The sequence below is a fragment of the Eublepharis macularius genome, chromosome 4 (genome assembly GCF_028583425.1).
Source record: "Eublepharis macularius isolate TG4126 chromosome 4, MPM_Emac_v1.0, whole genome shotgun sequence".
NCBI lineage: Eukaryota > Metazoa > Chordata > Lepidosauria > Squamata > Eublepharidae > Eublepharis > Eublepharis macularius.
In genome coordinates this window covers 165,827,877-165,851,065 of record NC_072793.1, presented here as the reverse complement: position 1 = coordinate 165,851,065, position 23,189 = coordinate 165,827,877, and the positions used below count along the sequence as shown (strand labels likewise).

The following is a 23,189-nucleotide window of genomic DNA, read 5'->3' as shown; positions in this document are numbered from 1 at the left end:
TGCCGTGGTCTTGGCATTGTAGTTCCTGACGTTTCGCCAGCAGCTGTGGCTGGCATCTTCAGAGGTGTAGCACCAAAAGACAGAGATCTCACAGTGTCACAGTGTGCCAAGATCTTCTCCACACTGTGACACTGAGAGATCTCTGTCTTTTGGTGCTACACCTCTGAAGATGCCAGCCACAGCTGCTGGCAAAACGTCAGGAACTACAATGCCAAGACCACGGCAATACAGCCCAGAAAACCCACAACAACCAACATCAGTGTTGTCTGTTCAGACTGGCAGCGGCTCTCCTAGGTCTCAGGCAGAGAGAGGCCTTTCACATCACCTGCTCCCTGATCCCTTTTTAGTTGGAGCTGCCTGAGATCGAATCTGGGACCTTCTGCATGCCAAAGGCTCTCCCACTGAACCACAGCCCCTCCCCAAGTTCCTGACTTCAGGGTGGGCAACAGAGCTAGAAAGATAGATAGGTCAGGAGTGTGTGTACCTTTCTTGTTGTCGGCTCTGATGGTGCCCCCTTTCTTTACCTAGGTCTCTGATCTCCGGGAAATTTCCTTCCAGCTGACCCCCCCTCCCCTCCTTCTTTGCCTAGCCCTTATAAGGGCAAGATGTGCTCTCGACTCCCTCGTGATCCTACCACAGACAGCTCAATACTAACCTTACTCTTTCCTATCCCATCATTCCTTTGCAATACAATTCCTTTCTCTGCTGAAGCAACGTGTGGACTTTATTCCGAATCAAGCATCCTCATTCCACTGGCTGATAAAAAAAACCTCACTCCGCCAAGTCTTTACTTGCTGAAAGTTTGAAAAAGTAGTGCCTGCAGGCCTCACAGCACACCACTTAATTCCCTCTTTGAAATGGCAACAGCAGGATGATACTTCAGTATTATTTTTTTCATTTAAAATATTTATATATTTATTTATATAATACTTATATATTAAGGCCTCCTTTTCAAAAGTTCTTGACCCTACTCTTCCTTTTCAGTAAATGCCTTACTTGTAAAGCTGCCAACTTGCTGGAGAAAAGCGTCCTTTAAAAAATGTCCTTTCAAAAGAGGGTTATTGTGTGGAAATGACCAGCTGAAACTTTTTATGGCACTGAGGTAAATCATCTCACGGGGAAAATAACATCCCATTTGACCTCTGTTAAAAGGCTGGGTCATTTTTTCCTTCAGGCTGTTGGCAACCCAGTTTATTCTCACACAACCCTGTTAGGTATGTTAGACTAACAGTACACCCAGTGAACCTCATGGCACAACAGGGATTTTGAACCAGGACTTTTTTTCAGTCTGGATGTAAAGCGCAATGTAAACAGTCTTGCTAATCCTTACCGCTCTGACTGTCAGCAAGTACTTTTTAAAAGGGCCCATTTGGAATTCTGGAAAGTGTAGAGAACAAGCGACATTAATTTTGTCTGCTCCATCACCACAGTAAAGCATAGGATTTTCAACAACAGTGCCCTATTACATCTGTACCAGTGTATTTGCTAATTATGATTAATATAAACTGCAGTTTGCCTACCCTTTGTTCTCCTTTGTTCAAAACTAACTGTGGTACCCAAAAAGACTACTGAAGAATAGGGAACGAGGGCTCTTGTTCCACTCTAAGAACAAACACTGCATGCAACATGGCACTGTTGAATTTAATGAGGATCAGAAACAAATTTAAACACAAAACCTACAGTCAATCACATCTCCTAAAACTTGAACTTACACAGTTTACAGTCTTGGCCAATACAAGCCTCTTCAGTTCTGGGCAGGGAACAATGGTTGAAAGTAGAATAGGAACACAAAACAGGTATACACAAATGCCAAGCTCTAAAAATACCCCATGATGATGAAATGAAATTATTCCCAGTGGTTGCATACATTCAGCAAGATAGGTGGAATAATACTTTACAAGTTCCTAAACAAAACTTCTCTTAATGCCAGTAACAACTTCTTAAGACACCAACCCTGTACAAGAGCTAAAATCCGCCTTTCAAGTTCCTTAGGCATCACATTTTGGGGTGTTCAACTCTTAGAACAGGCAATGAACCAAATTCAAGTTTTGTGAGTACACCAGATTCTCTGAGGACGAGGATACCGGGAGCTATCAAAGGAACTTAGTGCCCAGTAAAGTTTTGCCAAGATTCTATTTACAGTGCGAATTTCCTGCAAGGTGTGAGAGTATTCTTGAATCTTTTGGCACAATGGAAAGTTTCTCCTTTGGTGTGGTTTTCTTCTGTCCACCCAATACATTGTCCCGCCATCTAAGCATTTACAAAACTGTACAGTCTCTTCAGTCAGGGTCCCTATGGTTTCTCCCTTGCATGTATTTTCTGATGTCTAGAAAGATTAGAGGAACTGGTGAATGTTTTCTCACACTGTGAGCATTTATAAGGCTTCTCTCCTGTGTGAGTCCTCATGTGTTTTTTAAGCCCTTGGCTCCACCGGAAGCTTTGCCCACACTCTGAACATATATACGGTTTTTCACCCGTATGGGATCTCTCGTGTTTTGCAAGCTGTGATCTTTGAATGAAGCTGTTTCCACAGTATGAACACTGATACGGTTTCTCTCCTGTGTGCGTCCTTCTGTGTGCTGTGAAGTGAGAGCTGGAGATGAAGCACTTGCCACAGTCTGGACATTGGTATGGTTTCTCTCCCGTGTGCGTCCTTTTATGGGTTGTAAGGTGAGAGCTGTATGTGAAACATTTGCCACACTCTGAACATTGGTATGGTTTCTCGCCCGTGTGGATTCTTTCATGTTTGCGGAGCTGGCAACTTGAAATGAAGCTTTTCCCACACTCTGAGCACACATACGGTTTCTCTCCTGTGTGGGTTCTTGTATGGGTAATGAGGTCTGATTTTTGATTGAAGCTTTTGCCACAGATGGAGCATTTATGCGGTCTCTCTCCGGTGTGGGTCCACTTGTGAATAACAAGGTGCCGACTTTGATTGAAGCTTTCTCCACAGTCTGGGCACTTATATGGTTTCTCACCTTTGTGGGTCCCCTCATGTATCACGAGTTGTGGTCTGTATCTGAAGCTTTGCCCACAATCTGAGCATCTATACGGTTTCTCTCCTGTGTGCACCCTTCTATGCCTTAGAAGGTTACAGCGAGTTCCAAAACTTTTCCCACACTCAGTGCATTTATATGGTTTTTCTCCCGTGTGGGTTCTCTCATGTATAAGACGGCCAATTTTATCACTGAAGGTTTTGCCGCACACTGAGCACTTATAGGGTTTCTCTCCTGTGTGAAATCTCTCATGGATAATGAGAGACTCTTTCCGAGTGAAACTCTTGCCACAGACAGAGCATTTATGTGGCTTCTCCCCTGTGTGGGTTCTCTCATGGATGATCAGGTGTGCTCTGCAATCTGAGATTTTCCCACAGTACGAGCATTTATACGGCTTCTCTTTCAGTTGTGCCTTCTGGTTCTTGGGAAGGTGGTCAGAGGGTGGACGAAGGCTTTTTCCACTGTCAAAACCGGTCTTTCTTCTCACAGAGCCACGAACGCCCTCTTGCAATTCACCCGTTTCACCAAGAAAATATTGTTGTTGGTCTCCTGGAACAAGCAAAAAATCATGATGTAAGTTATATCCCATACTAGATGGGAAGGATTTCTCTAAGAAAAAAATTAATAACAATATTTATTTATGAACTAATACAATTATGTGCTCTAAGATTGCCTGAAGTTAAAAACGGTTTTACTTTGTGCCCCTCCATTTTATTTTTCCACCATTCCTTTATGCCTCTGTGACATCACAGCAGCTGAGCCAATGACTCTCCCAGTCTGAAATACAGCTTTAGTTACTAATCTAAAGTGCAATGAAACACAGAGAACCATCACTAGCAATGCATTCTGAGGCAGCACAGACCAGAGGACAGGCTAACTGAATGGTCAAGCAGCGTGGAAAAAGATGTTAACATTATGTGAATATAATATATTAGGGAACTGAATTACAATAAAGGCAAAGTCCTAACCAGATAAACTCAGAAATGGTATGTGTGAAGTTGCTAATTATAAAGAAATATGTAAGATGCACTTTGATCATGCCTGAACAAAAGAACCCCAACCACTTGCTATGCGAAGGGTCCCCCCCCCTGCTATTCTCGCAAACTGTTCTACTCACCACCACCACCCTCCTGCCACCTTCCCACTTCTGGCAGACCTAGAAGGAGTGGCTTGTATTTCCATAAAACCTCAAACTATTGAAAAAACCCTTTCCCCCTCAGTCTTCATTTGGTAGAAAATCTGCTATCACCAAAAGAAACCCCTCTCCCACTTCCGAGTCCCTTACTGATGCAGGAAGCTCAGGGTGTGTATTTGTAAGAGACGCAGGCGTGGAGCCGAGTTCTCCTCTCCCCCCTTCCCTTTTCTCTCCTGTCCCTCAGTTGATCCACCCAGCGCCTTCCCATTCGCACACGATGAGATCTGGTGGCACGAACCAGCAAGGGCTTAGAGCCAAGCCACAAGTGACGAATGACACTTGCCTGGCAAGTGAACAGACTCACGTGTATTCCTCCCTGTTCACTTGCCCTCCACTTGCGCTCCACTTGATCACTACGTGATCACTACGTGATCAAGTGGAGCGCAAGTGGAGGGCAAGTGAACAGGGAGGAATACACGTGAGTCTGTTCACTTGCCAGGCAAGTGTCATTCGTCACTTGTGGCTTGGCTCTTAGATTCTCAAAAGAGTCAGGTTACATTTCAGTTTAATTAGAGAAATGGATCTTTACTAAGCATAAATCCTTCTAAACACAAATAATTGGGAATATTCAGAAGACAGTGCCTAGAGGCAGAAAACAAAGCAAAATAACTAAAAGGTGGAACGCTAACTAAGATTGTACTTACACAGAGATTGTGCATTCCTCTCCTTGGAATGGATGTGAGAAAGCAAAGGGTTGACAAAGACTGTGCTCGAGTCTTGGCCCAGACTTCTGTTTTTTCCTGCAGCCTGGAAGTACCTTGCTAGGACCAATCACACCCCTGTGGGCAGGCTAAAAGCTCTCTGCCAAACTGAGTGCTGGCCAATTGCTCAAAGATCTGCATTACTGACTTCTAGGGTTTCAGGATGGGATATTAACAATGATCCACCCTGGCACCTGGACAGCATGAGTAAAAAGGTGAGAGTTGAGCCCATTTGTCAACCTAAAGTGTCCCTGGACTACTCCCACTCCCCAGAATAATTTGAAGTTCTTCATTTGGCCTTCATCTTGCAAAGACGCCTGTTTTTTCAAGGCGTATTTCCTTTGCTGCTGACCCCTAAACCTTGTTTAGCCCGTTGATATTACTGGAATTTTGAGAACAGCTACTGGAACCACCACAAAATGGATGCCATGAAGGGCAATGGCCAACCACAAAATGGCGGCCGTGGAGGCTGAGGTCAATCATAATGAGGATAGCAGCAGTTTCTAAATGGGTATTCTTTATAGACACAAAGGTGACTTGTCCTGGGCTCTTCCAAATCACCTCATGGATGGAGCTTTGGGCTTCCAGTCAGGATCATGACCTAACCAAATGACAAAACTGGCAATGGCAGCAACATCGAGCATGTAGTAGAAGAGTACCACTGATCACCTGTGGCTTATAAGCCTGCAGGTTGTCCTCTGGATTAAATGATTCAGGTTACTGATTGTGTCTTTGCTTTTGTCATAATTAAGAGCCATAGGAGGCTTCCTATGCTCTCCAATCACCAACAGATTGTGGTGCATGGTGGACAGCAACACTGCAGCTTTAGATCTCTTGCGTCTGTAGGAAACCAAGGTTTGTTCCTCATCAAGCCCCAAACCAGACAACAACATCTCTCATAGGAGAGGGTTGCATTTCTTGGGGATGTTGGCCTCACTTTTCCTAATGGTACCAACCTAAGTCAACCCTCGACAGCAGTCTTTCTGCAGCTTCAGTACTGGAAAAGAAATTGTCGCCCATCACATTCCTTCCAGTCCCGTTCCATGGCCAAACCAGCTGCTCTACAACCTGGGTACCTAGGTGAATTTGTCGCAGTGCCGCTTCAGGCTGCTTGCCCAAGTATACGTCTCTGTTCAGGAGATATGATGTTGCAGCGTCACAACACCACCAAATCCTTTATCTGTATTTCCCAGGGTCATGGGCTATTTAAAGGGACACTGACCCCTGAAAACAATGAGCTGCACATCTATCGTCTGGTGTCTCCCAGGACTGTAGCAGTTCCTTACTTGCTCCACAAATGTCCAAATGTTCCAGAAGGCAGCAAGTTGGTCTATGGCCCTCTGTTCATCTCGTGTGGCTTTATCATCAAATTTTGATGGTAATTTCTCCAGGGTCATGTTTGCCCTGAAACAGGGTTGCCCTGTGCTTGGTCCCACAGTTCCTCCAGTTCCTCATGGCTGCCGCAGTATATGCCACACAGAATAAGAAGGCCAATGTATGCTTTCAGCTCCATTTTCTCAAGAGGCTACCAGGGGTTGTTTTTGTCAGGAAGGATTCTGTTCTGCTGTCTATACATGCGTTCTGCCTCCTTTTTAATTTCTCATATGATGATGGACGGAATATCTTCTGAGATGAACTAGCTGAAAGTTTCCACTACCGTATCTTTTTTATCCAATATGTCAGCCCTGCGTATTCACAGACACCGTATTTTCCATTACGTGATGAACTGGATGGGGAGTTTCATGCCATATTTTCTCACTCTGGCCTCTCATAGTGCCAGGTACGTTATCTGGACTCAGCAGCGGCAGTCCCGTGGACAGTGGCCCTCTATCTAGGTCCCCTGCCATTTCCATGCCAGTCACGACCACTCCCATTCTCAACACCACTTCAACCTCTGGCATGTCTTCCGTCATTGGTACTAAATCTTCATCGGAGCCAGATGAATCATCTCTAGAGAGAGACATTGTTCCATTTCCAATCTCCTCTCTTCTAGAATCCAGTCACCGTCTTGACTGCTTCTGGAAGAGTTATCATCAGGAGGCAGGTCACCATCATTCGGGGTTAGCAGTTGTCTGCTTCCTTACCAACCTGAACACCCACAAAAATACAGCTGCCATTACTGATGAATACACCGAGAGTGAATACACAGACCCTGCCTTCCCAGCCCCACCCCAGCAAATGTATTTTTCATCCGTCACATTTGTATCCTACTCTTTCACTAGGGAGTTCAGGACAGCACACTTGGTTCTCTCTATCTCCATTTTATCTCACAACTCTTTAAGGTAATTTATGTTGAGAGAGTGCAGCTGACCCAGGGAGCTTCATGATGAAGCGGTGGAGATTTTTCTGTATTCTTCTGTCACGATCTTCTGCCACTTCCCTAGCTGTTGTACATCTCTGTTTTTATTGTATTTTAAATTTTTTGTACAAAAAGGCAGCATATTCAAAAAGGCTTTTTACTCAAATCGGATGGCTGTATTGTAGGGAAGGGGTCTCGGATGCTTCGCTAATGAGTTAGGGACCATAGACTTCATCACTGTATTGCCTTACGTATTATCTGCTGCTTTAAATATGTACTCCTATATACCACCAGTGCTCCATGTTGTCTAATATTAGTCCTAGAATTGATTATGTTCTGCTTCAGTATTTGTTCTACTCTGTATTGGATTCTTGCTAATGCTGTGTCTTTTAAACTTGTATCTATTTACTCTTTGGCATTGTTTATGGAAATGTCCTTGATACTGTATTGAAATGTACTTGATACTAATTGTACTAATCTCATACTGTGCAATCCACCTTGAGTCTCAGTGAGAAAGACGACCTATAAATGACATTAACAACAACAACAACGATAATAATTTGATCCTAGTCCAACTAAACTCCCACCGGGGGACAACCCAATAAAAAATCCATTCAGTTTGAAGCCAGCCTAGGCAGGGCTGACAGAGAGCAAGGAAAGTTACAAGTGAGAAAATGAAATACTAACCATGCAAGGCAACGCTGTAACATCTCTTCTGTCACATTCCGCTCTGCTCTTTTTCAGTTCTCTTCTGTTAGACCAGCCCTTCTCACTTCTACTTTTATCCACAGGGTAAAGCTGCTTATTATTTATGCACAAAGAGCATGGTTCAGGCAGGAGTGAAATGACTTTGCAGCCTGGGGGGGGGAGGGGTGGGGGTTGTCCAAGCTAACCTGGAGATACCTTGCAAGAACAGGATGTATAGACGGGCCCCCAGTTTGTTTCTAAGGACACTTGAAGACAGAATGAACCAGAGCATAAATCCTGCTGCGTCAGAGATGTCCAGTCAAAGTACTGTAAGTGGAATCTGCATCAGGGTAACAACTTGCCCACAACGGTTACCATGAGCTCGAGGTAGGTTGTTACCCCACCCCCAAAAAACCTACATGCGATCCTGCATGGATTTTCATCTTCGGCGAGTAAACTGTTGGTGGTATTTGACTATTCTTTGACAATAGTGTATACCGCGCGATACCAGTGAAAATCTCCAAAAGGAAAAAGAATTACGAGAGCCACAAAATGAACCTTTGGGGTCCAGAATTATCTCATGGAATACATGAAATTTGCTGTTTTGTTTCTAATCTAAAAAGCCTCAACAACTTTGGCTGTCACTCATAGGGAAGGTATTCTAAAGCCCTCAATTATGCGGTTTGTCCTCTTTTTTATTGAGAGTTTTATAAAATTCAGGAACTAAAAACTATAGTTGCACAAAAACTAAGAAACAGCAGACAATTAACCAACATTCAGAAATAACACCACGTATTAATAATATAAAGAAACAACAAAAAAGAAAAACACAGAGTATATAAACGAAAAGGGCTTCCCATTTTCTCCACAACAAATACTGGAATTATCTTCAAATTTACACTTACGCTAAGTAATCGTTAAAAGCTCTCTTTTTTCTAACATCCAAATCGCTTAGTCCATGAATCCTTAAATCATCAGGTCATTAATAACGATTTCATATAAAAAAAATCTGTGACGGATTTTCATTCATCAACAAACTTACTGACGTTTTTCCTAATCAAATAGTAAGTTTTACCAGCATTGACAATTCCATCACCTTTATTAGCCAATCTTCCATTGTAGGCAGTGTCAAACTCTTCCACTTCTGTGCATATAGTAGTCTGCTACTGTAATCATATATAAAAAGGGAGCACCAACACTATTTTCCACTCTGAAGCCCTCTATCGTATTGTCTGCCCTCTTGTCACAAGAGCTGCTTCTTAGCCTTAATTCCCAAGGTAAAAAAAAAAGACTACACGATTTTGGTGTAGGGGTCAATGTGACCCCATATTACATAAAAAATTAACGCAATTAAGGTGTAAGTAATTAAGGAGTGGGAGGAGAAACATCCCACAAGCTAGTTGAGTTGCCACATATTTTGAATATACTTTTCTGTCATAGTTTAAATTTAGTATTTTGTATAAGTCTCTATGCACTTTCTATTGCTATTTGTATTTCTCTTTTCAAATAAAATTAAAATTTAAAAAAAATTAAGGAAACCAGGTAGTTCTGTCAATCATGGCATTTGCTACTAAGAGTAAAAGTTGTAATGGGGTAAAAAACACCCCTCGTTGGAAATATCAGGATCCCCACATAAATGTATTTCGGGTCAAATTGACCCCACCATTTTTAAAGCATAAGACACAGTTGGGAATCTATAAAACTGTTTATTTCTAACCAAGCAAAGTTTTTACCTCTTACAGTACTGAAGCTTAACTGAAACTGTACAATGTGGAACAACAAATACCAAAAAAGTGAGGTAACAGGTAATTTTCTTTCTAGAGGTAGAATACTTTTAAATAGGTAATTTTTTCAAGGGGACAGTGTTAATTTTACAAATGTGCCGTTTTATTCTGTGGAAAGTGCCTACTTGCAGGCATTGCACAGCAGAGCTGCGTGCTGTACGCAGACAAAACATCCACAGCGTGTGCATTTTTTTTGGGTCTTGCAGTCCTTTTTCCTTTCACACAGGTGACATCTACCCCTTTTCTTTGCAGAAGCTGTAATCCCCAGCAGCTCAGTGGCAGCTTGTCTGGTTCCTAACGGCAAATGTTCGATGTTCCTTGCTTGAATCCAAGGCTTAATCAGTTCAAGTCCCAGTTCAATAAGGAACAGACGCCTCTGTGATTTTTTCTCTGCCCACCCTGGATTGTTCTCCATCCATACAATATAGGCATTAAGACAGGCAATGTCAAGTATATTGGAGAACACCACCATAGGCCATCGGTGAACCATGTGCTTTGAAGTAAATGTGGATACCATTTTACCACACACATCCACTCCACCCTTGGTCTTATTATAGTACATTATTACTTCCGGCTTTGACCTCGATCCTGAAATCGCTGCTGAATTGTGCATTGATGAAAGCACAATCATAGCTTTCCCTTTCTTTGGCACGTAGCTTACAAGAGTTAAGTTGTCCTGGAAGCCAAAAACCGAACTCAGGACAGTTCTTTTTTTGTTGGGCAGAAACTCGAGTGGAATTTCAGGTCTCTCTTTTCTTAGTGTGCCCACCAGGGTCATTTTATGTTTTTCCAGCTCCCTTGCCAGTGCGACGTTTGTAAAAAAACTGTCTGAGGTAACATTTCTCCCCGACCCATGCAAATGCTGTGTGAGCTGCAACACTGCCCTTTGTTCCAGATTTTGTGCAGCTGGGTCACCTTCTGCCCTCCCTGAGTAGATGTCCATGTTCTGAACGTAACCTGTTTTGGAGTCACAGCACATCCAGAATTTTATGCCGTATTTTGGAGGTTTGGAGGGCAGGTACTGCATGATCGGGCACCGCCCCCTGAAAGCCACGAATTGTTCACCGACCGTCACGCTATCACTTGGGACGAAGGGTTTTGCGAGGGTCTCTCGGAATATCCCAAAGAAAGCACGGACAGGGGCAAGTTTGTCGGTGTTACTGTGACTTCTGCGCTCCTGCCGATCATCAAACCGAAGGACCCGGTTAATTTTTTTGAAAGCTACCACGGACATGGTTGCCCTGAAGTGTGACCGGCCATGGACAGGAGACCAGAGGTCCTCCATTTTCTCTCCCGCAGTCCAGAACACTCCTGCCAGAACGCGTAGGCCTAGGTAGGCCCACAATTCATCTTCGGAGAGGGGACTCCAATCCTTGCCAAATACCTCTCCCCCATACTTGTTGGTGAAGTGTAGCAAGTGGCTCATCATGGCGGCAGTCAGGAAAAGCTTCAGGCTTGATCTGAGCTGGTTGGTGAGCTGCTCCACGGCAAAAGCAGTCAGGCCCGGGGCCAGGGACATAATGCTGGGCAGAGGTGCTTTCACCAAAGGAGATGGTATCTTCTTCCATGCCTCTTTTCTGTTTCTTGAGATGTACTCCATCTCGCTCCCTTCTGCAAGACATGAAAATGAAAACGGATGAACAAAGACTCCCAAACAAACTGTGCAATATCAGTGGTGTTTCTCCTCTCTCCCCCGCCCCCTGAAGGTAAGGTACTTTGACAGCAGCCAATCCAACTAGGGATGCCCTGAAACCCTGTAGCATCTTCAGACACAAGCCCCTCAAAATGGTCTGGTGCTGGTGGGTTCCCTCCTACTCCAAAAATCCAGCTCTTTCTGGCTGGAAATTGTTTGTGAGCACACACATGCACACGCATGAAAGGGTTCGGGGGTGAGCAGCTGTCAGCAGCTTGACCTTGCATACCATCAGTCTGACATTGTCTCCTTTGAGAGGGGGCAGTGGGCTTATATATATTAAAAATATAGAAATAATAAAAACAGAAAGTATTTTTTGTCCTGGAGGGGAGGACGTGGGATGTTGGATTCCTGCATGCTGCAGGAAGTTGGACTAGGCGGCCTGGTGGTCCCAATTCTGTGATCCTATGAAAAGAAGCTGGCGTGGAGTTTCATAACATACCTTCAGTATCTACATCGCTGAGGCTGCTGCTTTCTTCTTCGGATAATTCCCGTGAGGAGGCGCCTTCCGGCTGGTACAGGCTTTCTTCATCGGTGGCTTCATCCCCCGTGCAGTCAGCTGGGAAACGCAGGAAATCTCCTCAGATTCCTCTCCCTGGAATATGTTCCAAAGCCAGGGCATGCTGAGCAGCCTCTGGTCCAAATAACTAAACTGGGTCTTCCTGAGAAGTCCCCTCTCCAGACTGTTCATCCATTGTTTGCTGCTCAAAGGGGTTTTGACTAGAGGGCCTAGGCAAGCCTAGGTGAAGGACGCTATAGAGGAGCCAGTCGGTAGGCTTGGCTCTCCCACTCCCTTATAACGTCAATGAAAACCACACCACCTCAAACAGGTAGAACTGGGAAGGTCACTCAGAGGCTTTGCCAGTTAACCATTAACCAACCAACCGACCCCTGGCCTCAATTCCCACAAATATCCTTATAATCTCTTGTGTCACAGTCTTGTTCCCATTTCTCTGAAGGTATGAATCTGCTTGACAACTGAAGGCAAGGGCGATCTGAACTATCCGGTTTTGCGTTATCTGTGAGAACAGAGTGCTTTGACCTGGCAGCATATACTTCCAAAATGAGAAGGCTGAAGCTGATTTTCAGAGATGGACTGGAACCTATTACTTCTCTATATCTCCAGCCCGTACATCCTGAGATTAAGAACATCAAAATCCCACACAAATGTAATTCAGGTCAAATTCACCGCCCACCATTTTTAAAGCATATGACACAGTTGGGAATCTGAGGACGGACAAGAAAAGGAGTTGGCACGTAACAGACCCTTGCAATGGAAAGGAGGATTCCATTCCTGCCAGTTAAAACGTTAACAAAAAGAAGATGAAATATCTGTATTCTTTCTCCTAACCTTCTTGTAACCTGACCTCAGGATGCACTTCTAGGGAAACAGTCACCAGTAGCGCTTCCTGTTTATCGAAGGGAAACAAATCTGCTCAGTAAACAGATGGCTAGGGTCAGCTAAAGCTTCCTGACTAGAAGGAGCCATTTTGCCTGGAAATGCACACAGCTTAATGAGATGCCTGCAAATATGACCAGGCACATCTTGCAGGGGTATCGAATGACCCCATTTACAACATTGCAAAACGTGTGCACGTGTAAAAAAACCCCTGACATTGTGGGGGAAAGAAACATTGCAGAGCAGTTCACCTCATTAAGGTAAAGGCATAATCGGAGTATGTGAACAATTTTTAAAACGGGCAAACCAATTTTTTCCCATGACTTAAAAGATACACATGCACCCTGATTCGTTGGGAAGGAATCGGCCTACATGGATCCAGAAAGATTCCCCAAAACTGGGAGGTATCCCAGTATCTTCATCCATGTACCTAAAAAACACATTTTGTTCTAATTGTTAGTCTAGCTCTTTGAAAACCATACCCTGCCATGGTGTAAAGGAGCATATCACACCAGGTGAATTAAATATGAACTTACAAAAACTGCCTACTATGGAGTCAAATTGCAAGTGCCACTTCAACCACTGGTTTAATTGCTGCATTGCCAGTGACTTAGCTGCTGCGATATCATATTAGTCCATCTAGCCCAGTAATGGTCTGAGGCAGCGAGAGGTCTTTCTCAGCATCTACTACCAAAGATCCTTTCAGCTAGAGATACAAGGGCAGAGATCCCCAACCTTTTTTAAGTCTGTGATAACCTTTGGAATTCCGACACAGGGTGGCAGGTGCAAACACAAAATGGCTGTCACAGGAGACGAAGTCAAACAAAAAATGACTGCCATGGGAGGTGGAGCTGAGAAGAGAGGCAATTTCAAAAAATATATTGGGAAAGAGGAGAGAGAATAAAACCAACAATGGGGTGGTGGTCGTTGCCAAAATAATGTCCTCTTCCATATGCTGAACTTTACATCATATTTTTTGGGGGGTTGGCCCATGAGCATTGGAACGGCTTTATTTGTCACTTCTGGCTCCATAGTACTTCGATTCTTTAATTCTGCACTTTGAGGAGTTGAATCAAAGCGGTGTCTGTTTTTAATTTCTGCACTAGAAAAATGCCTTTTTCTGCTGTGAACTTTCTTGGTGGAAGGACCACATATTGCCAGTTTTGTCGGTGTGGGTTTTTTTCCCACACGCGCGTAGCAACATTGCAATGTTTAGACATTAGAGAGGGTTGTATGGCTGAGGTGTTCTAGAGGGAAACTTTTTAAAAATATTAAGTGAGATTCAAGACTCTTTACAGAGTTTTTATGTTAGCTATCACAGCATTTCCCCCCACAAATGTCTCAAATCTCTTTTTATGTTTTTTGTTGAAACAGCGCTGCAACATTGATGTTTAAATTGTTTTAAAAAATAGGAAAAACAAAGTTCCAGCAGTGCTTTTTCACCCAACAGCTTTTTGTGTTGTAAGAAGGCAATTTACTGCCAAAGTTAACCGCTGAGGTTAACTGCCAAAGGCTACCATTGCAAACCACGATATTTTTTAGAAAAGGAGAGAGGAGTAGGGCTGTGTGATTCAGGTTTCGCTTTGAGTAAAGATACCTGAAGCGGACCCGATCCGGAAAGCTTCGGTATTCCCAAAGCAGGGCCAGCATGCTTCGAATCTCCCCGCCCGTGCACAGCCCTAGAGAGGAGAGTGGTAGGGGAGAGAAAGGAGATGAAAGGGTCTTCACATTGGTTGCAATCAGGATCCAGGAGAGGCCAAAAGGCAGGGCCAGGGTTTACCCTGAAAAAAACATGCTACACTTTAAAAAAGCCATCTTAACTTGGATGTAAAAAAACACATCCAGTATGTGCACAGGGAGAAAAGCCACAGAAAAGCCGAGGATAGACTGATTCTGCAGCTGATGCAGCCTTTCTTTGTGCAGAATGCAAAAAAGTCTGGAATGCTGTATGGGGCCAGAACTGGCAAAAAAAGCTCCATGTGGAAAAGACTTATGTTTTTTAAAAAATCTGCACAGCCAATCAAACCTCCAGTGGCCAATCAGATGCCCTGCTAGGCAAGAGCTCCAACTGGTCCCACTCACTTTCAAAAAACACTTGGCAGGCATTGGCAGGTACCATGGAGCCCATGGGCACCACATTAGAACCCCTGCACTAGGGAATTTCCCATTAAAAGCCTAGCAGGGCTGGGAGAGATAATGCCAGAAATAGGCTAGATCAGTGGCCTGAATCAACATAAAACAGCTTCATATAAAAAGGGTTCAGAAGCCACCTCTTAATGACACCGCGGGAATTCTGTTTCCATGCAGGAAGTCCCAGGTTCAATTCCTGGAATTTCCAACTAAAAGGATCTTGTGAGTAGGTGCAGCAGGTTTGGGGAAAGACTTTTCTCTGCTCAAGGCCATGGGGAGCCGCTGCAAGTCTGACCGGAGCCAGCTGGACCATAAATTGGACTCGATATAAAGCAGCTTTTTGCTCCGTTTTAGACTCCAGAAGGACCTCTGCTGCAACCATCCCATAAAACCAGCAGTGAAGGAAGTATAGCCCTGCCTGATGTCTCCTCCTCCTTCCCCCCCCCCCTCACCCTCTTGCAAGTTATCCATTGAGAGCTCAATCTTCACGATGTCTGATGGGTCCAGCTCCGACTTGGGCGAATCAGCTACCAAACCATCCCCATCGTCAGGTATCTGAAAAACAAATTGGGACACCGTATACGACATAAACAAAAGCATTGGGAAGGGGTTGAAGAGCAAAGAAAACACCGTCCCAGTTCTCTGAGCGAGCTGCTGTATGTTATGTGCTGTCAAGTCACTTCTCACTTATGGCGACCCTAGGAATGAATGCCCTCCAAAACATCCTATCATTGACAGCCTTGCTCAGGTCTTGCAAACTGAAGAGCGTGGCTTCCTTTATTGAGTCATGTTGGATCTTCCTGTTTTTCTACCGCCTTCAACTTATTGTCTTTTCCAGTGGATCTTGGTTGTTCATAATGTGACCAAAGTACTATAGCCTCAGTTTAGTCATTTTAGCCTCTGGGGAGAATTCAGGCTTGGTCTGATCTAGAACATATTCACTCGTCTTTCTGGCTGTCCATGGTATCTCTCCTCCAATACCACATTTCAAATGAATCAGTTTTCCTCCTGTCAGCTTGCTTTGGCTGCTTTCACACACACTGGATAATGCACTTCCAATACAGTTTAGCAAACATTTGCAACTGGATTTTCCTGGATAAAACAGGAAAGTCCACTTGCAAACAATCACTAAAGCACATTGCAAGTGTATTACCCAACCTGTGTGAATTCTTCATTGTCCAGCTTTCACATCCATACACAGTAATGGGTCATACCACAGAGTGAACCACTAGCTTCATACTAATTAAAAAACATTGCAAGGATGGGTTTTCATTGCTCTCCCCATAGATTCATTCCCACAGCTGCCTCCCAGGTATACAAACCCCTTCCTCATATAGAAGTGGTTTTTAACCTTGTTTGGGTCAAGTTTTAGGTGGTCTGCAGAAGGACAACGGGATTTCAGTTCAGTGGCACCTTGGAGACCAACGAGATCTTCCGGGTACAAGGATCAGGTATCTGAAGATGGGAGCTCTGACCCTGGAAAGCTCATACCCTAAAAATCTTGATGGGTTTTAAGGTGCCACGGAACTCAGTCTCTTCTGAGAATTCAATGAAAATTATGTACCCTCTCTCCAGAAAATCATCATAATATGCAGACCCTGACAATTGTATGTTATCCAACCGTTTATAGTACCATCCCACGTCACCCTACAATTGTCTGGAATGAAACAATACCCTCATAACCAGGGCTTTTTTTCTGGGGAAAGAGGTGGTGGAACTTAGGGCCAAGCTACACATGACGAAAGACACTTGCCTGGCAAGTGGATTGAGTGGAGGGCAAGTGAACAGGGAGAAATACACTTGCTGTTCAAGTGTCATTCGTCATGTGTAGCTTGGCCCTCAGCGGGTTGTCCTCAGAGAAAATAGTCACATGGCTGGTGGCCCCACCCCCTGATCTCCAGACAGAGGGGAGTTTAGATTGCCCTACACGCCGCTTGGCGGCCCAGAGGGCGATCTAAACTCCCCTCTGTCTGGAGATCAGGGGGCGGGGCCACCTGCCATGTGACCATTTTCAAAAGGTTCCGGAACTCCATTCCACCACATTCCAGCTGAAAAAAAGCCCTGCTCATAGCAAAGTTTCAGGCAGGTAGCTGTGTTGGTCAGCTGTAGAAGAGCAAGATTCAAGACCAGTAGCAACTTAAAGAAATTTCCAGGGTATCACCTTTTGAGTCAAAGCTCCCTTCATCAGGTATCTGGGAATGGGAGCTTTGACTCTGGAAAGCTTATACCCTGGGAAACTTGTTGGTCTTTAAGGGGCTACTCAACTTGAATCTTGCTCTTAATAGCATAATTTGACATTTGAAAAGATTTTTTCACAATTTTCAAAGTAACAGGATGGAAATCAAAAAAGTATTTATTTTTTTTAGTCCGGTTCATGGACCCATGAAGCCTATTCACGAGCCCCAGGTTAAGCACCTCTGCCTTATAGCCTTGCCAAAGTCCTTTGGAAGTAACGTATGTCTCTAAACTGATCTTAGGCCAGCTATAGTTAGTGTTGGAGCAAGGATCTGAGCGGCCCAAATTCAAACCCCTGGTCTGTCCTGGAAGTCTGATGGGTGTACTTGGATCAGTCACTCTCGCTCTCTGCCTAACCTATTTTCACACTATTGCAATGATAAAACAGGGCTCCTGAAGGACAGCATTGTGTATTCTGCCCTGTGGGGAGGGCGGGGGGTGGGGATGACACCGTAAGCTCTCACTGGGGAGAAAAGCAAGGCATAAAATATCCAAATTAAACAAACAAACAAGGGAAGGGCCATGCCCTTCCTTTGCATGCAGAAGGTTCCAGGTTCAGTCCTGGCATCTCCAGTTAAAGGACCGCAGGTTGCAGAGGCTAGGAAAGACCTTACTCTGCTGGAGGCTCTGGAGAATGACAGCCAATCAGAGGGGACAATACTGAGCTAGAAGAACCAATGGTCTGGCTCCTGAAAGACAGCAGTGCGTATTCTGGTTCACAGAAGTGACCACAGCAGTGAAAAATCACCTGCTGTTTGGAGATAGTGTGGTCAACTCTCCATGACTCCAGTAACTCCAGTGTGTGTGTGTGTGGGGGGGGGGTTCTCCCCACCATTGCACTTGGTTAATTTATTTCATTATTGTTTTGTATATTGATTTTAGTATTGTTGTTTTCTTGTTTTTATTGATTTTAAACTGTTTACCACCCAGAGCCCCCGGGGATGGGCAGTATATAAATTGTAATATAAATAAAATATAAATAAAAAGGGTCTGAGGTAGCAGGTGCCAGGAATGGCCCTTGTGCCTTACCGAGAACCAGAGTGGCGACTACTGAGCAATAGTCTGGCTCTGTACAAGGCACCTTCTTACATTACCAGGTTTGCTATACATTCATTTTGTCAGTCTTCAGCTCTGCTTGGCCTGAACTGAGAGGAAGAGATCTGCCTTTCTGTTTGCTAGGGCCCCAGGGACAGTTCAGGCAGCTTTAAAGGGGATTAGACAGATTCATGGAGGACAGGTCTCTTAGCAGCCATGGTGACTAAAGGGAACCTTCATTCAGATGCAGTAAACCTCTGAATCCCAGTGCCAGGAGGCAGTGTCGGGGAAAGGCCTTGGCCCCTATGCCCCGCTGCTGGCCCTCCAGAGTTAACTGTTTGGCCCCTGTGTGTGACAGGATCCTGGACTAGAGGGACCACTGGTCTGACAGAGCAGGGCTTTACTTATGTTCTCATGTTCACCTTCTGTTCCGATCCCTCGGCCTCTGGCAGCCTCCACAGAAAGTCCTCAGCAAAGTTCACCGCCTGGGCGCAGGTCTCAGGGCCGCGTTCCCTGACCCAGCACTGCATTTCCAGAGGGAGGATCATCAGAAATTGCTCCAGGATCACCAGCTCTAGAATCTGTTCCTTTGAATGTTTCTCTGGCTTCAGCCATTGGTGGCAAAGTTCCCAGAGCTGGCAGAATATCTTTCTGGGGCCCTCAGCCTCCCGATAGCAGAACTGCCTGAACCGCTGACACCGCAGCTCCAAGTTGGCAGCGTCCACTTCATCCAGAATCTCTTCCTTCACTTCCACAGAAGAATCCAGGCTTTCGTAGGCCTCATGGTCTTCTTGCCCACTCAGGCCTAACAGGGATTGAGTGGGACCTTCTTCTCTTGGCCACCGGTTGGCATCACCTACTCCCTTAGAAGAGCCATGAAATTCTGTGGTCCTGTTCTCTGACAGGGGCTGCAGAAGCTGAGTGTCTCCCCATCCTGAATATGGAGTCTTCTCCGTTGTCTTCAGGAATTCCTGCCGCTGAGTTCCCCAGCCTTGCTGTGGCCCCTCATCTGGTTCCTGTTTAATTTGGGGTGGCGTCACCCCTGTCGGGAACGTCCCCATCCTCCCAACTTGGACAATGTGAATATCTTTGCCTCCTGCTGTCAGTCTCTCCCTAGATTTGGGTTCTGTCATGTTCTGCCCCTCCATTTTGATCGCTGGCTACAACTGTTGAATGAGGGGGGAAAAGTTGAATAAACTACGGTTAATTCTATGAAAACACTGACACACCACCTCCCTACTGAAGGTTTGTGAAGTAGCTTCCACATAAAATCTAATTTATTTAAATAATCAACAATTAAAATAGCTACAAGACTTACTCATTTTCTAAAATACCAACATTCACACAAACCAGACAGCCAAAAGCGACCCAAAATTTGACTAAATGGTTTTTAATTGATGCCTAAAACTCAAAAGGCTAGGCACGCAATAGGCAACTGGGGAAAAGAAGCTTCACAGTCATAGTGCCACCACAGAAAAGGTCCTGTCTTTGGCAGCCACCAACTTCATCTCCGAAGGTGGGGGTTCCCAGAACAGACCATCAGTTGGAAGATCTTCATTCCCAAGCAGGCTCTTGTGGGCTCAAACAGTTCCTTAAATGTTCTCTCCCAGACTTTTTAAGGCTTTAAAGGTCATAACCAGTCCTTTGAATTGTGCCAAGAAGCAAAAAGGCAGCCTTTTAAAAACCAGTGACACGATCCCAGTAATTAGTACCCACCAGCATTCTTATTGCTGAATTTTGCATTAATTGAAGGTAATATCCAGTCTAGACTACTGCAATGTTCTCCGCCTTTGGCAGTGGTCCAGAAACTACAACTGGTTCTATGCAATATGAAAGTACATGATCTGTAGATACCAGTCCATGCTCCAAGACGATTGGAGGAGGTGCTGCAGCAGGAATCCACGTTATCTGAGGTATTTTGGTGGCAAAGGCCTGCTTGGCAGCTACCCCTAGACTCCGGAACTCCCTGCCTCAAGAGTTACTTCCAAATCTCCTCATTGTAAGACTTCTGGCAACAATTAAAGACGTTTTTATTCCAAAGGGTCTTTTAACTGCTTTTTGACTCTGGATTTTAATTTTGTTTAATTATTATGTCTTGTAAGCCACTTTGAGCATAATTTTATGGAAAGGAAGGCTTCCCTTAGAACTCAGGGCCCATTTTCCCCGATCCTGCTACTGCTACAGCCATCACCTTGCTTTCCCCTCCTCCTCCTCCGCTTACAGTGACGGTGCTGAAGGCAAAATAAAAGCTATCCTGGGGCCACACAGAACGGATTGTAGGGCCTGAAGTCACAGGACACTAAGACCTGAACGGGATGTGCCTCTTATCAGGACAGGAGGCATTCCTATTGCAGCCCCACCCCACTCGACTTCAATGCCAGAAGAGTCCAGAGATAAAGACAGCTCTGGTATCCAAAATAATGACATTTAATACTAATGCAGGAAAATTAACCTTTCAAATCAAACTGGCCACAAACTACAATAATACCTTCTATAAAATGTGGAATCCACACCCAATGATCTTCCTAACCTTGGTTGCTCCCTGTCACCATGGCAAAGCAATGCTTTATGGGCAGACATATTTTTACAACCAAATGCATCTACCCACCACCACCAGCAACCGCCCCCTCCCCCAAAGGCCAGATTGCTATTTAATTTTGTAATCCTGCAGCGAACACAAGCCCCCCTTTGTAAATTATATTCTAATATCGCCGTGTACACGAATCCCTTTCCATGAATTATGTCACAGGCCTGCACAGCACACAAAGTATCTTTTGTGAACTACGCGGGGATACTGCTATGCGCTCCAGTCCACAGTTGTGAATTATACTTACTGTAGCGCACATAAAAAACACCCTTTGCGAAGAACTGTGTATTTGCTGGTAGTTTCAAAAGAAAACGTTATACACGGGGGTGGAGGGGATCGAGAGAAGAGTCCCTTTGAAACACCAATTCCTTAAAGCAGCAAAATGTTTTTTTTTAAAAAAAGCTCGACATTTGAGATTTCATCTTTCTCTCTCTCTCATAGACGCACACACACACCTACTCGGACGCTGAATATACGCGAATGCTTCCATCCCATCCCACGTTTTTCTCAACACACCTTTTCCGGCCCCGATCCAGTCTCTGCACACACACACACACACACCCCTTTCCCATGCATTCTCTCTGGCTCTTTGCCCACCTGGCTCCTTTGCAAGACGCTCTCCCTGCAGTTCCACCGGCCCAGCAATCGCTCCTGCAGGATGCCGGGGGGAGGAGGGGGTGGGGGGTCGGAATCCAAAAGGAAGTTTCACCCCTGGAAGGGGAGAGGGTGGGGCAGGAAGGTGACCTCACTTTCCCCCTCCTTTTTCTTCGCACAGCCTCCTCCTCCTCCTCCTTCCAGGCATCGCTGGTTCTCCTCTCTAGGCGTAAAATCTCAGTGCGCTTAACCCGTTGTGCTTCTCTTAGAGAAAGCAAACGCGAGGGGGGGGGGCAGGCTCCCCGGGGAATCTGGAGACCCCAGAAGAAATTATTGTTTTTTCTGTGCAGAGATGTGAGAGAATTAAGGGTGAGAAAGAAAAACCCCGGCTGGCTCCTTCTTCTGTTGCCTTTTGGGCGAGGTGGGCAAAAGAAGGAGCTAGAGATGCTTGGTTTTTGCAGGTGGCACACAACCACCATCAATCTGGAGCGCAGGACTGTACCATTAAAAAAATTGATTCAAAGTTGTGGTACTGGAAGCACGTACAAGTATTCTAATTTTTTATGGAGGTGGTTTCCCAAAAGGAAATACCGAATTACAGATTGCGCGTCACACCATAAAAAGGCAAATCCAGTGCTTCATGGTAGTGCCGTACCAGAAAAGCATAAAAAAGATGGATCTTGGGATTTCTGCACAGAGACCCCTGAAATGAAATGTCAAATCAGGAACATCCTACTAGTGGGGCACATAAGTTGTTTCTAGGCTGGTTTTTAATATAGTGTATTGTGTGTCTATTTTATAATGTATGTCTATTTTAATTCCAACTGATCTCCAGACTACAGCGATCAGTTCCTTTGGAGGAAATGGGATCACATCCCGGCTGAGTTCCCTCCCCTCCCCAAATTCCACCCTCCCCAGGCACTGGCCCCAAATCTCCCGGAGCTTCCCTACCTGAAGTTGGTAACCCTAACTGGACTCCTCTTTTATGTTAAATGATAGAAGTTTGCAAGCAGCTGTGTTTGTCCAAAGCAAAATCCAGGAGGGAAAAGCCATTACAACTAACCCAAATAACACGAAACTGTGCACAGGCTGTTAAGAACTTATGAATGGGAGATCAGACCAGTGCTGGATCAGACCAGCGGTCCGTCTAGTCCAGCATCCTGTTTCACACAGCAGCTAACCAATTGCCCTTGAGGGCCAAACAAGCAGGGAGTTGAGCAGAGGCCTTCCCCTGCGGCTGCTCCCCAGCACAGTGCTGCCTCTGCAGACGGAGGCTCCCTTGCCTCACCATGGCTCCTAGCCATGGACGGGCCAATCTGTCACCTCTCCTCCTTTGGCATTCTACAGAATTCTTCTTCAGGGCTCGAGATGATGGCTCGAAGCACCCCTTCCCCTTGACACATCTGCTGGTTCAAATTCCATTACTGTCACGCAGATGGCCGTGGGCAGGCCACTCCACTCAGCCCCAGCTCCCCAGCTGCATTGTGGGGAGAATAACAACACTGACTTTGTTCGTAGCTCTGGGTGGAGCATTAATCTGTCCAGAAGAGTGGCATATAAGCGCCGTTTTTGTTGTTGTTGTGTGATATTTTGGGTGATCACATGACTGGGAGGCCAAAATGGCCCAGGAAAGAGCCTTCCCTAAGGAAGGGAGTTCTAGTCCAACCAAGCCACAAGGCAATGCTGCAGCCCCACGTGGCACTACTGTTCCAATCACCCCAGTAGGCACAGCAGCTGCCATTCGGCAGTGACTCGTTCTTGGCCAGGCCACTGTCTCCAGATGGGGATGCGGGGCTCAGGAGGGGTCTTCCCAGGCCACTCACACACAGAGAGACTTTTCCCCGCAGCCATAAC

The 23,189-nt window shown here is 45.2% G+C and overlaps 1 protein-coding gene across 2 annotated transcripts; it reads right to left on the bottom strand.

The window, feature by feature from the left end:
• Positions 1-1,624: 1,624 nt before the first annotated feature.
• Positions 1,625-21,445, bottom strand: LOC129329367 (zinc finger protein 883-like). 2 transcript variants are annotated; one of them, XM_054978906.1, is made up of 5 exons: positions 21,339-21,445; positions 18,577-19,320; positions 15,337-15,439; positions 11,798-11,914; positions 9,474-11,273 (listed from the first exon to the last, which is right to left on the bottom strand). In XM_054978906.1, exons 2-5 carry the CDS (start codon positions 19,300-19,302, stop codon positions 9,784-9,786), a joined length of 2,436 nt encoding a protein of 811 aa, XP_054834881.1. In that variant the 5' UTR covers positions 19,303-19,320; positions 21,339-21,445; the 3' UTR covers positions 9,474-9,783. The 2 variants fall into 2 exon arrangements, with proteins under 2 accessions (XP_054834882.1, XP_054834881.1); XM_054978907.1 differs by lacking the exons at positions 9,474-11,273; positions 11,798-11,914 and adding an exon at positions 1,625-3,545.
• Between the last annotated feature and the right edge of the window lie 1,744 nt (positions 21,446-23,189).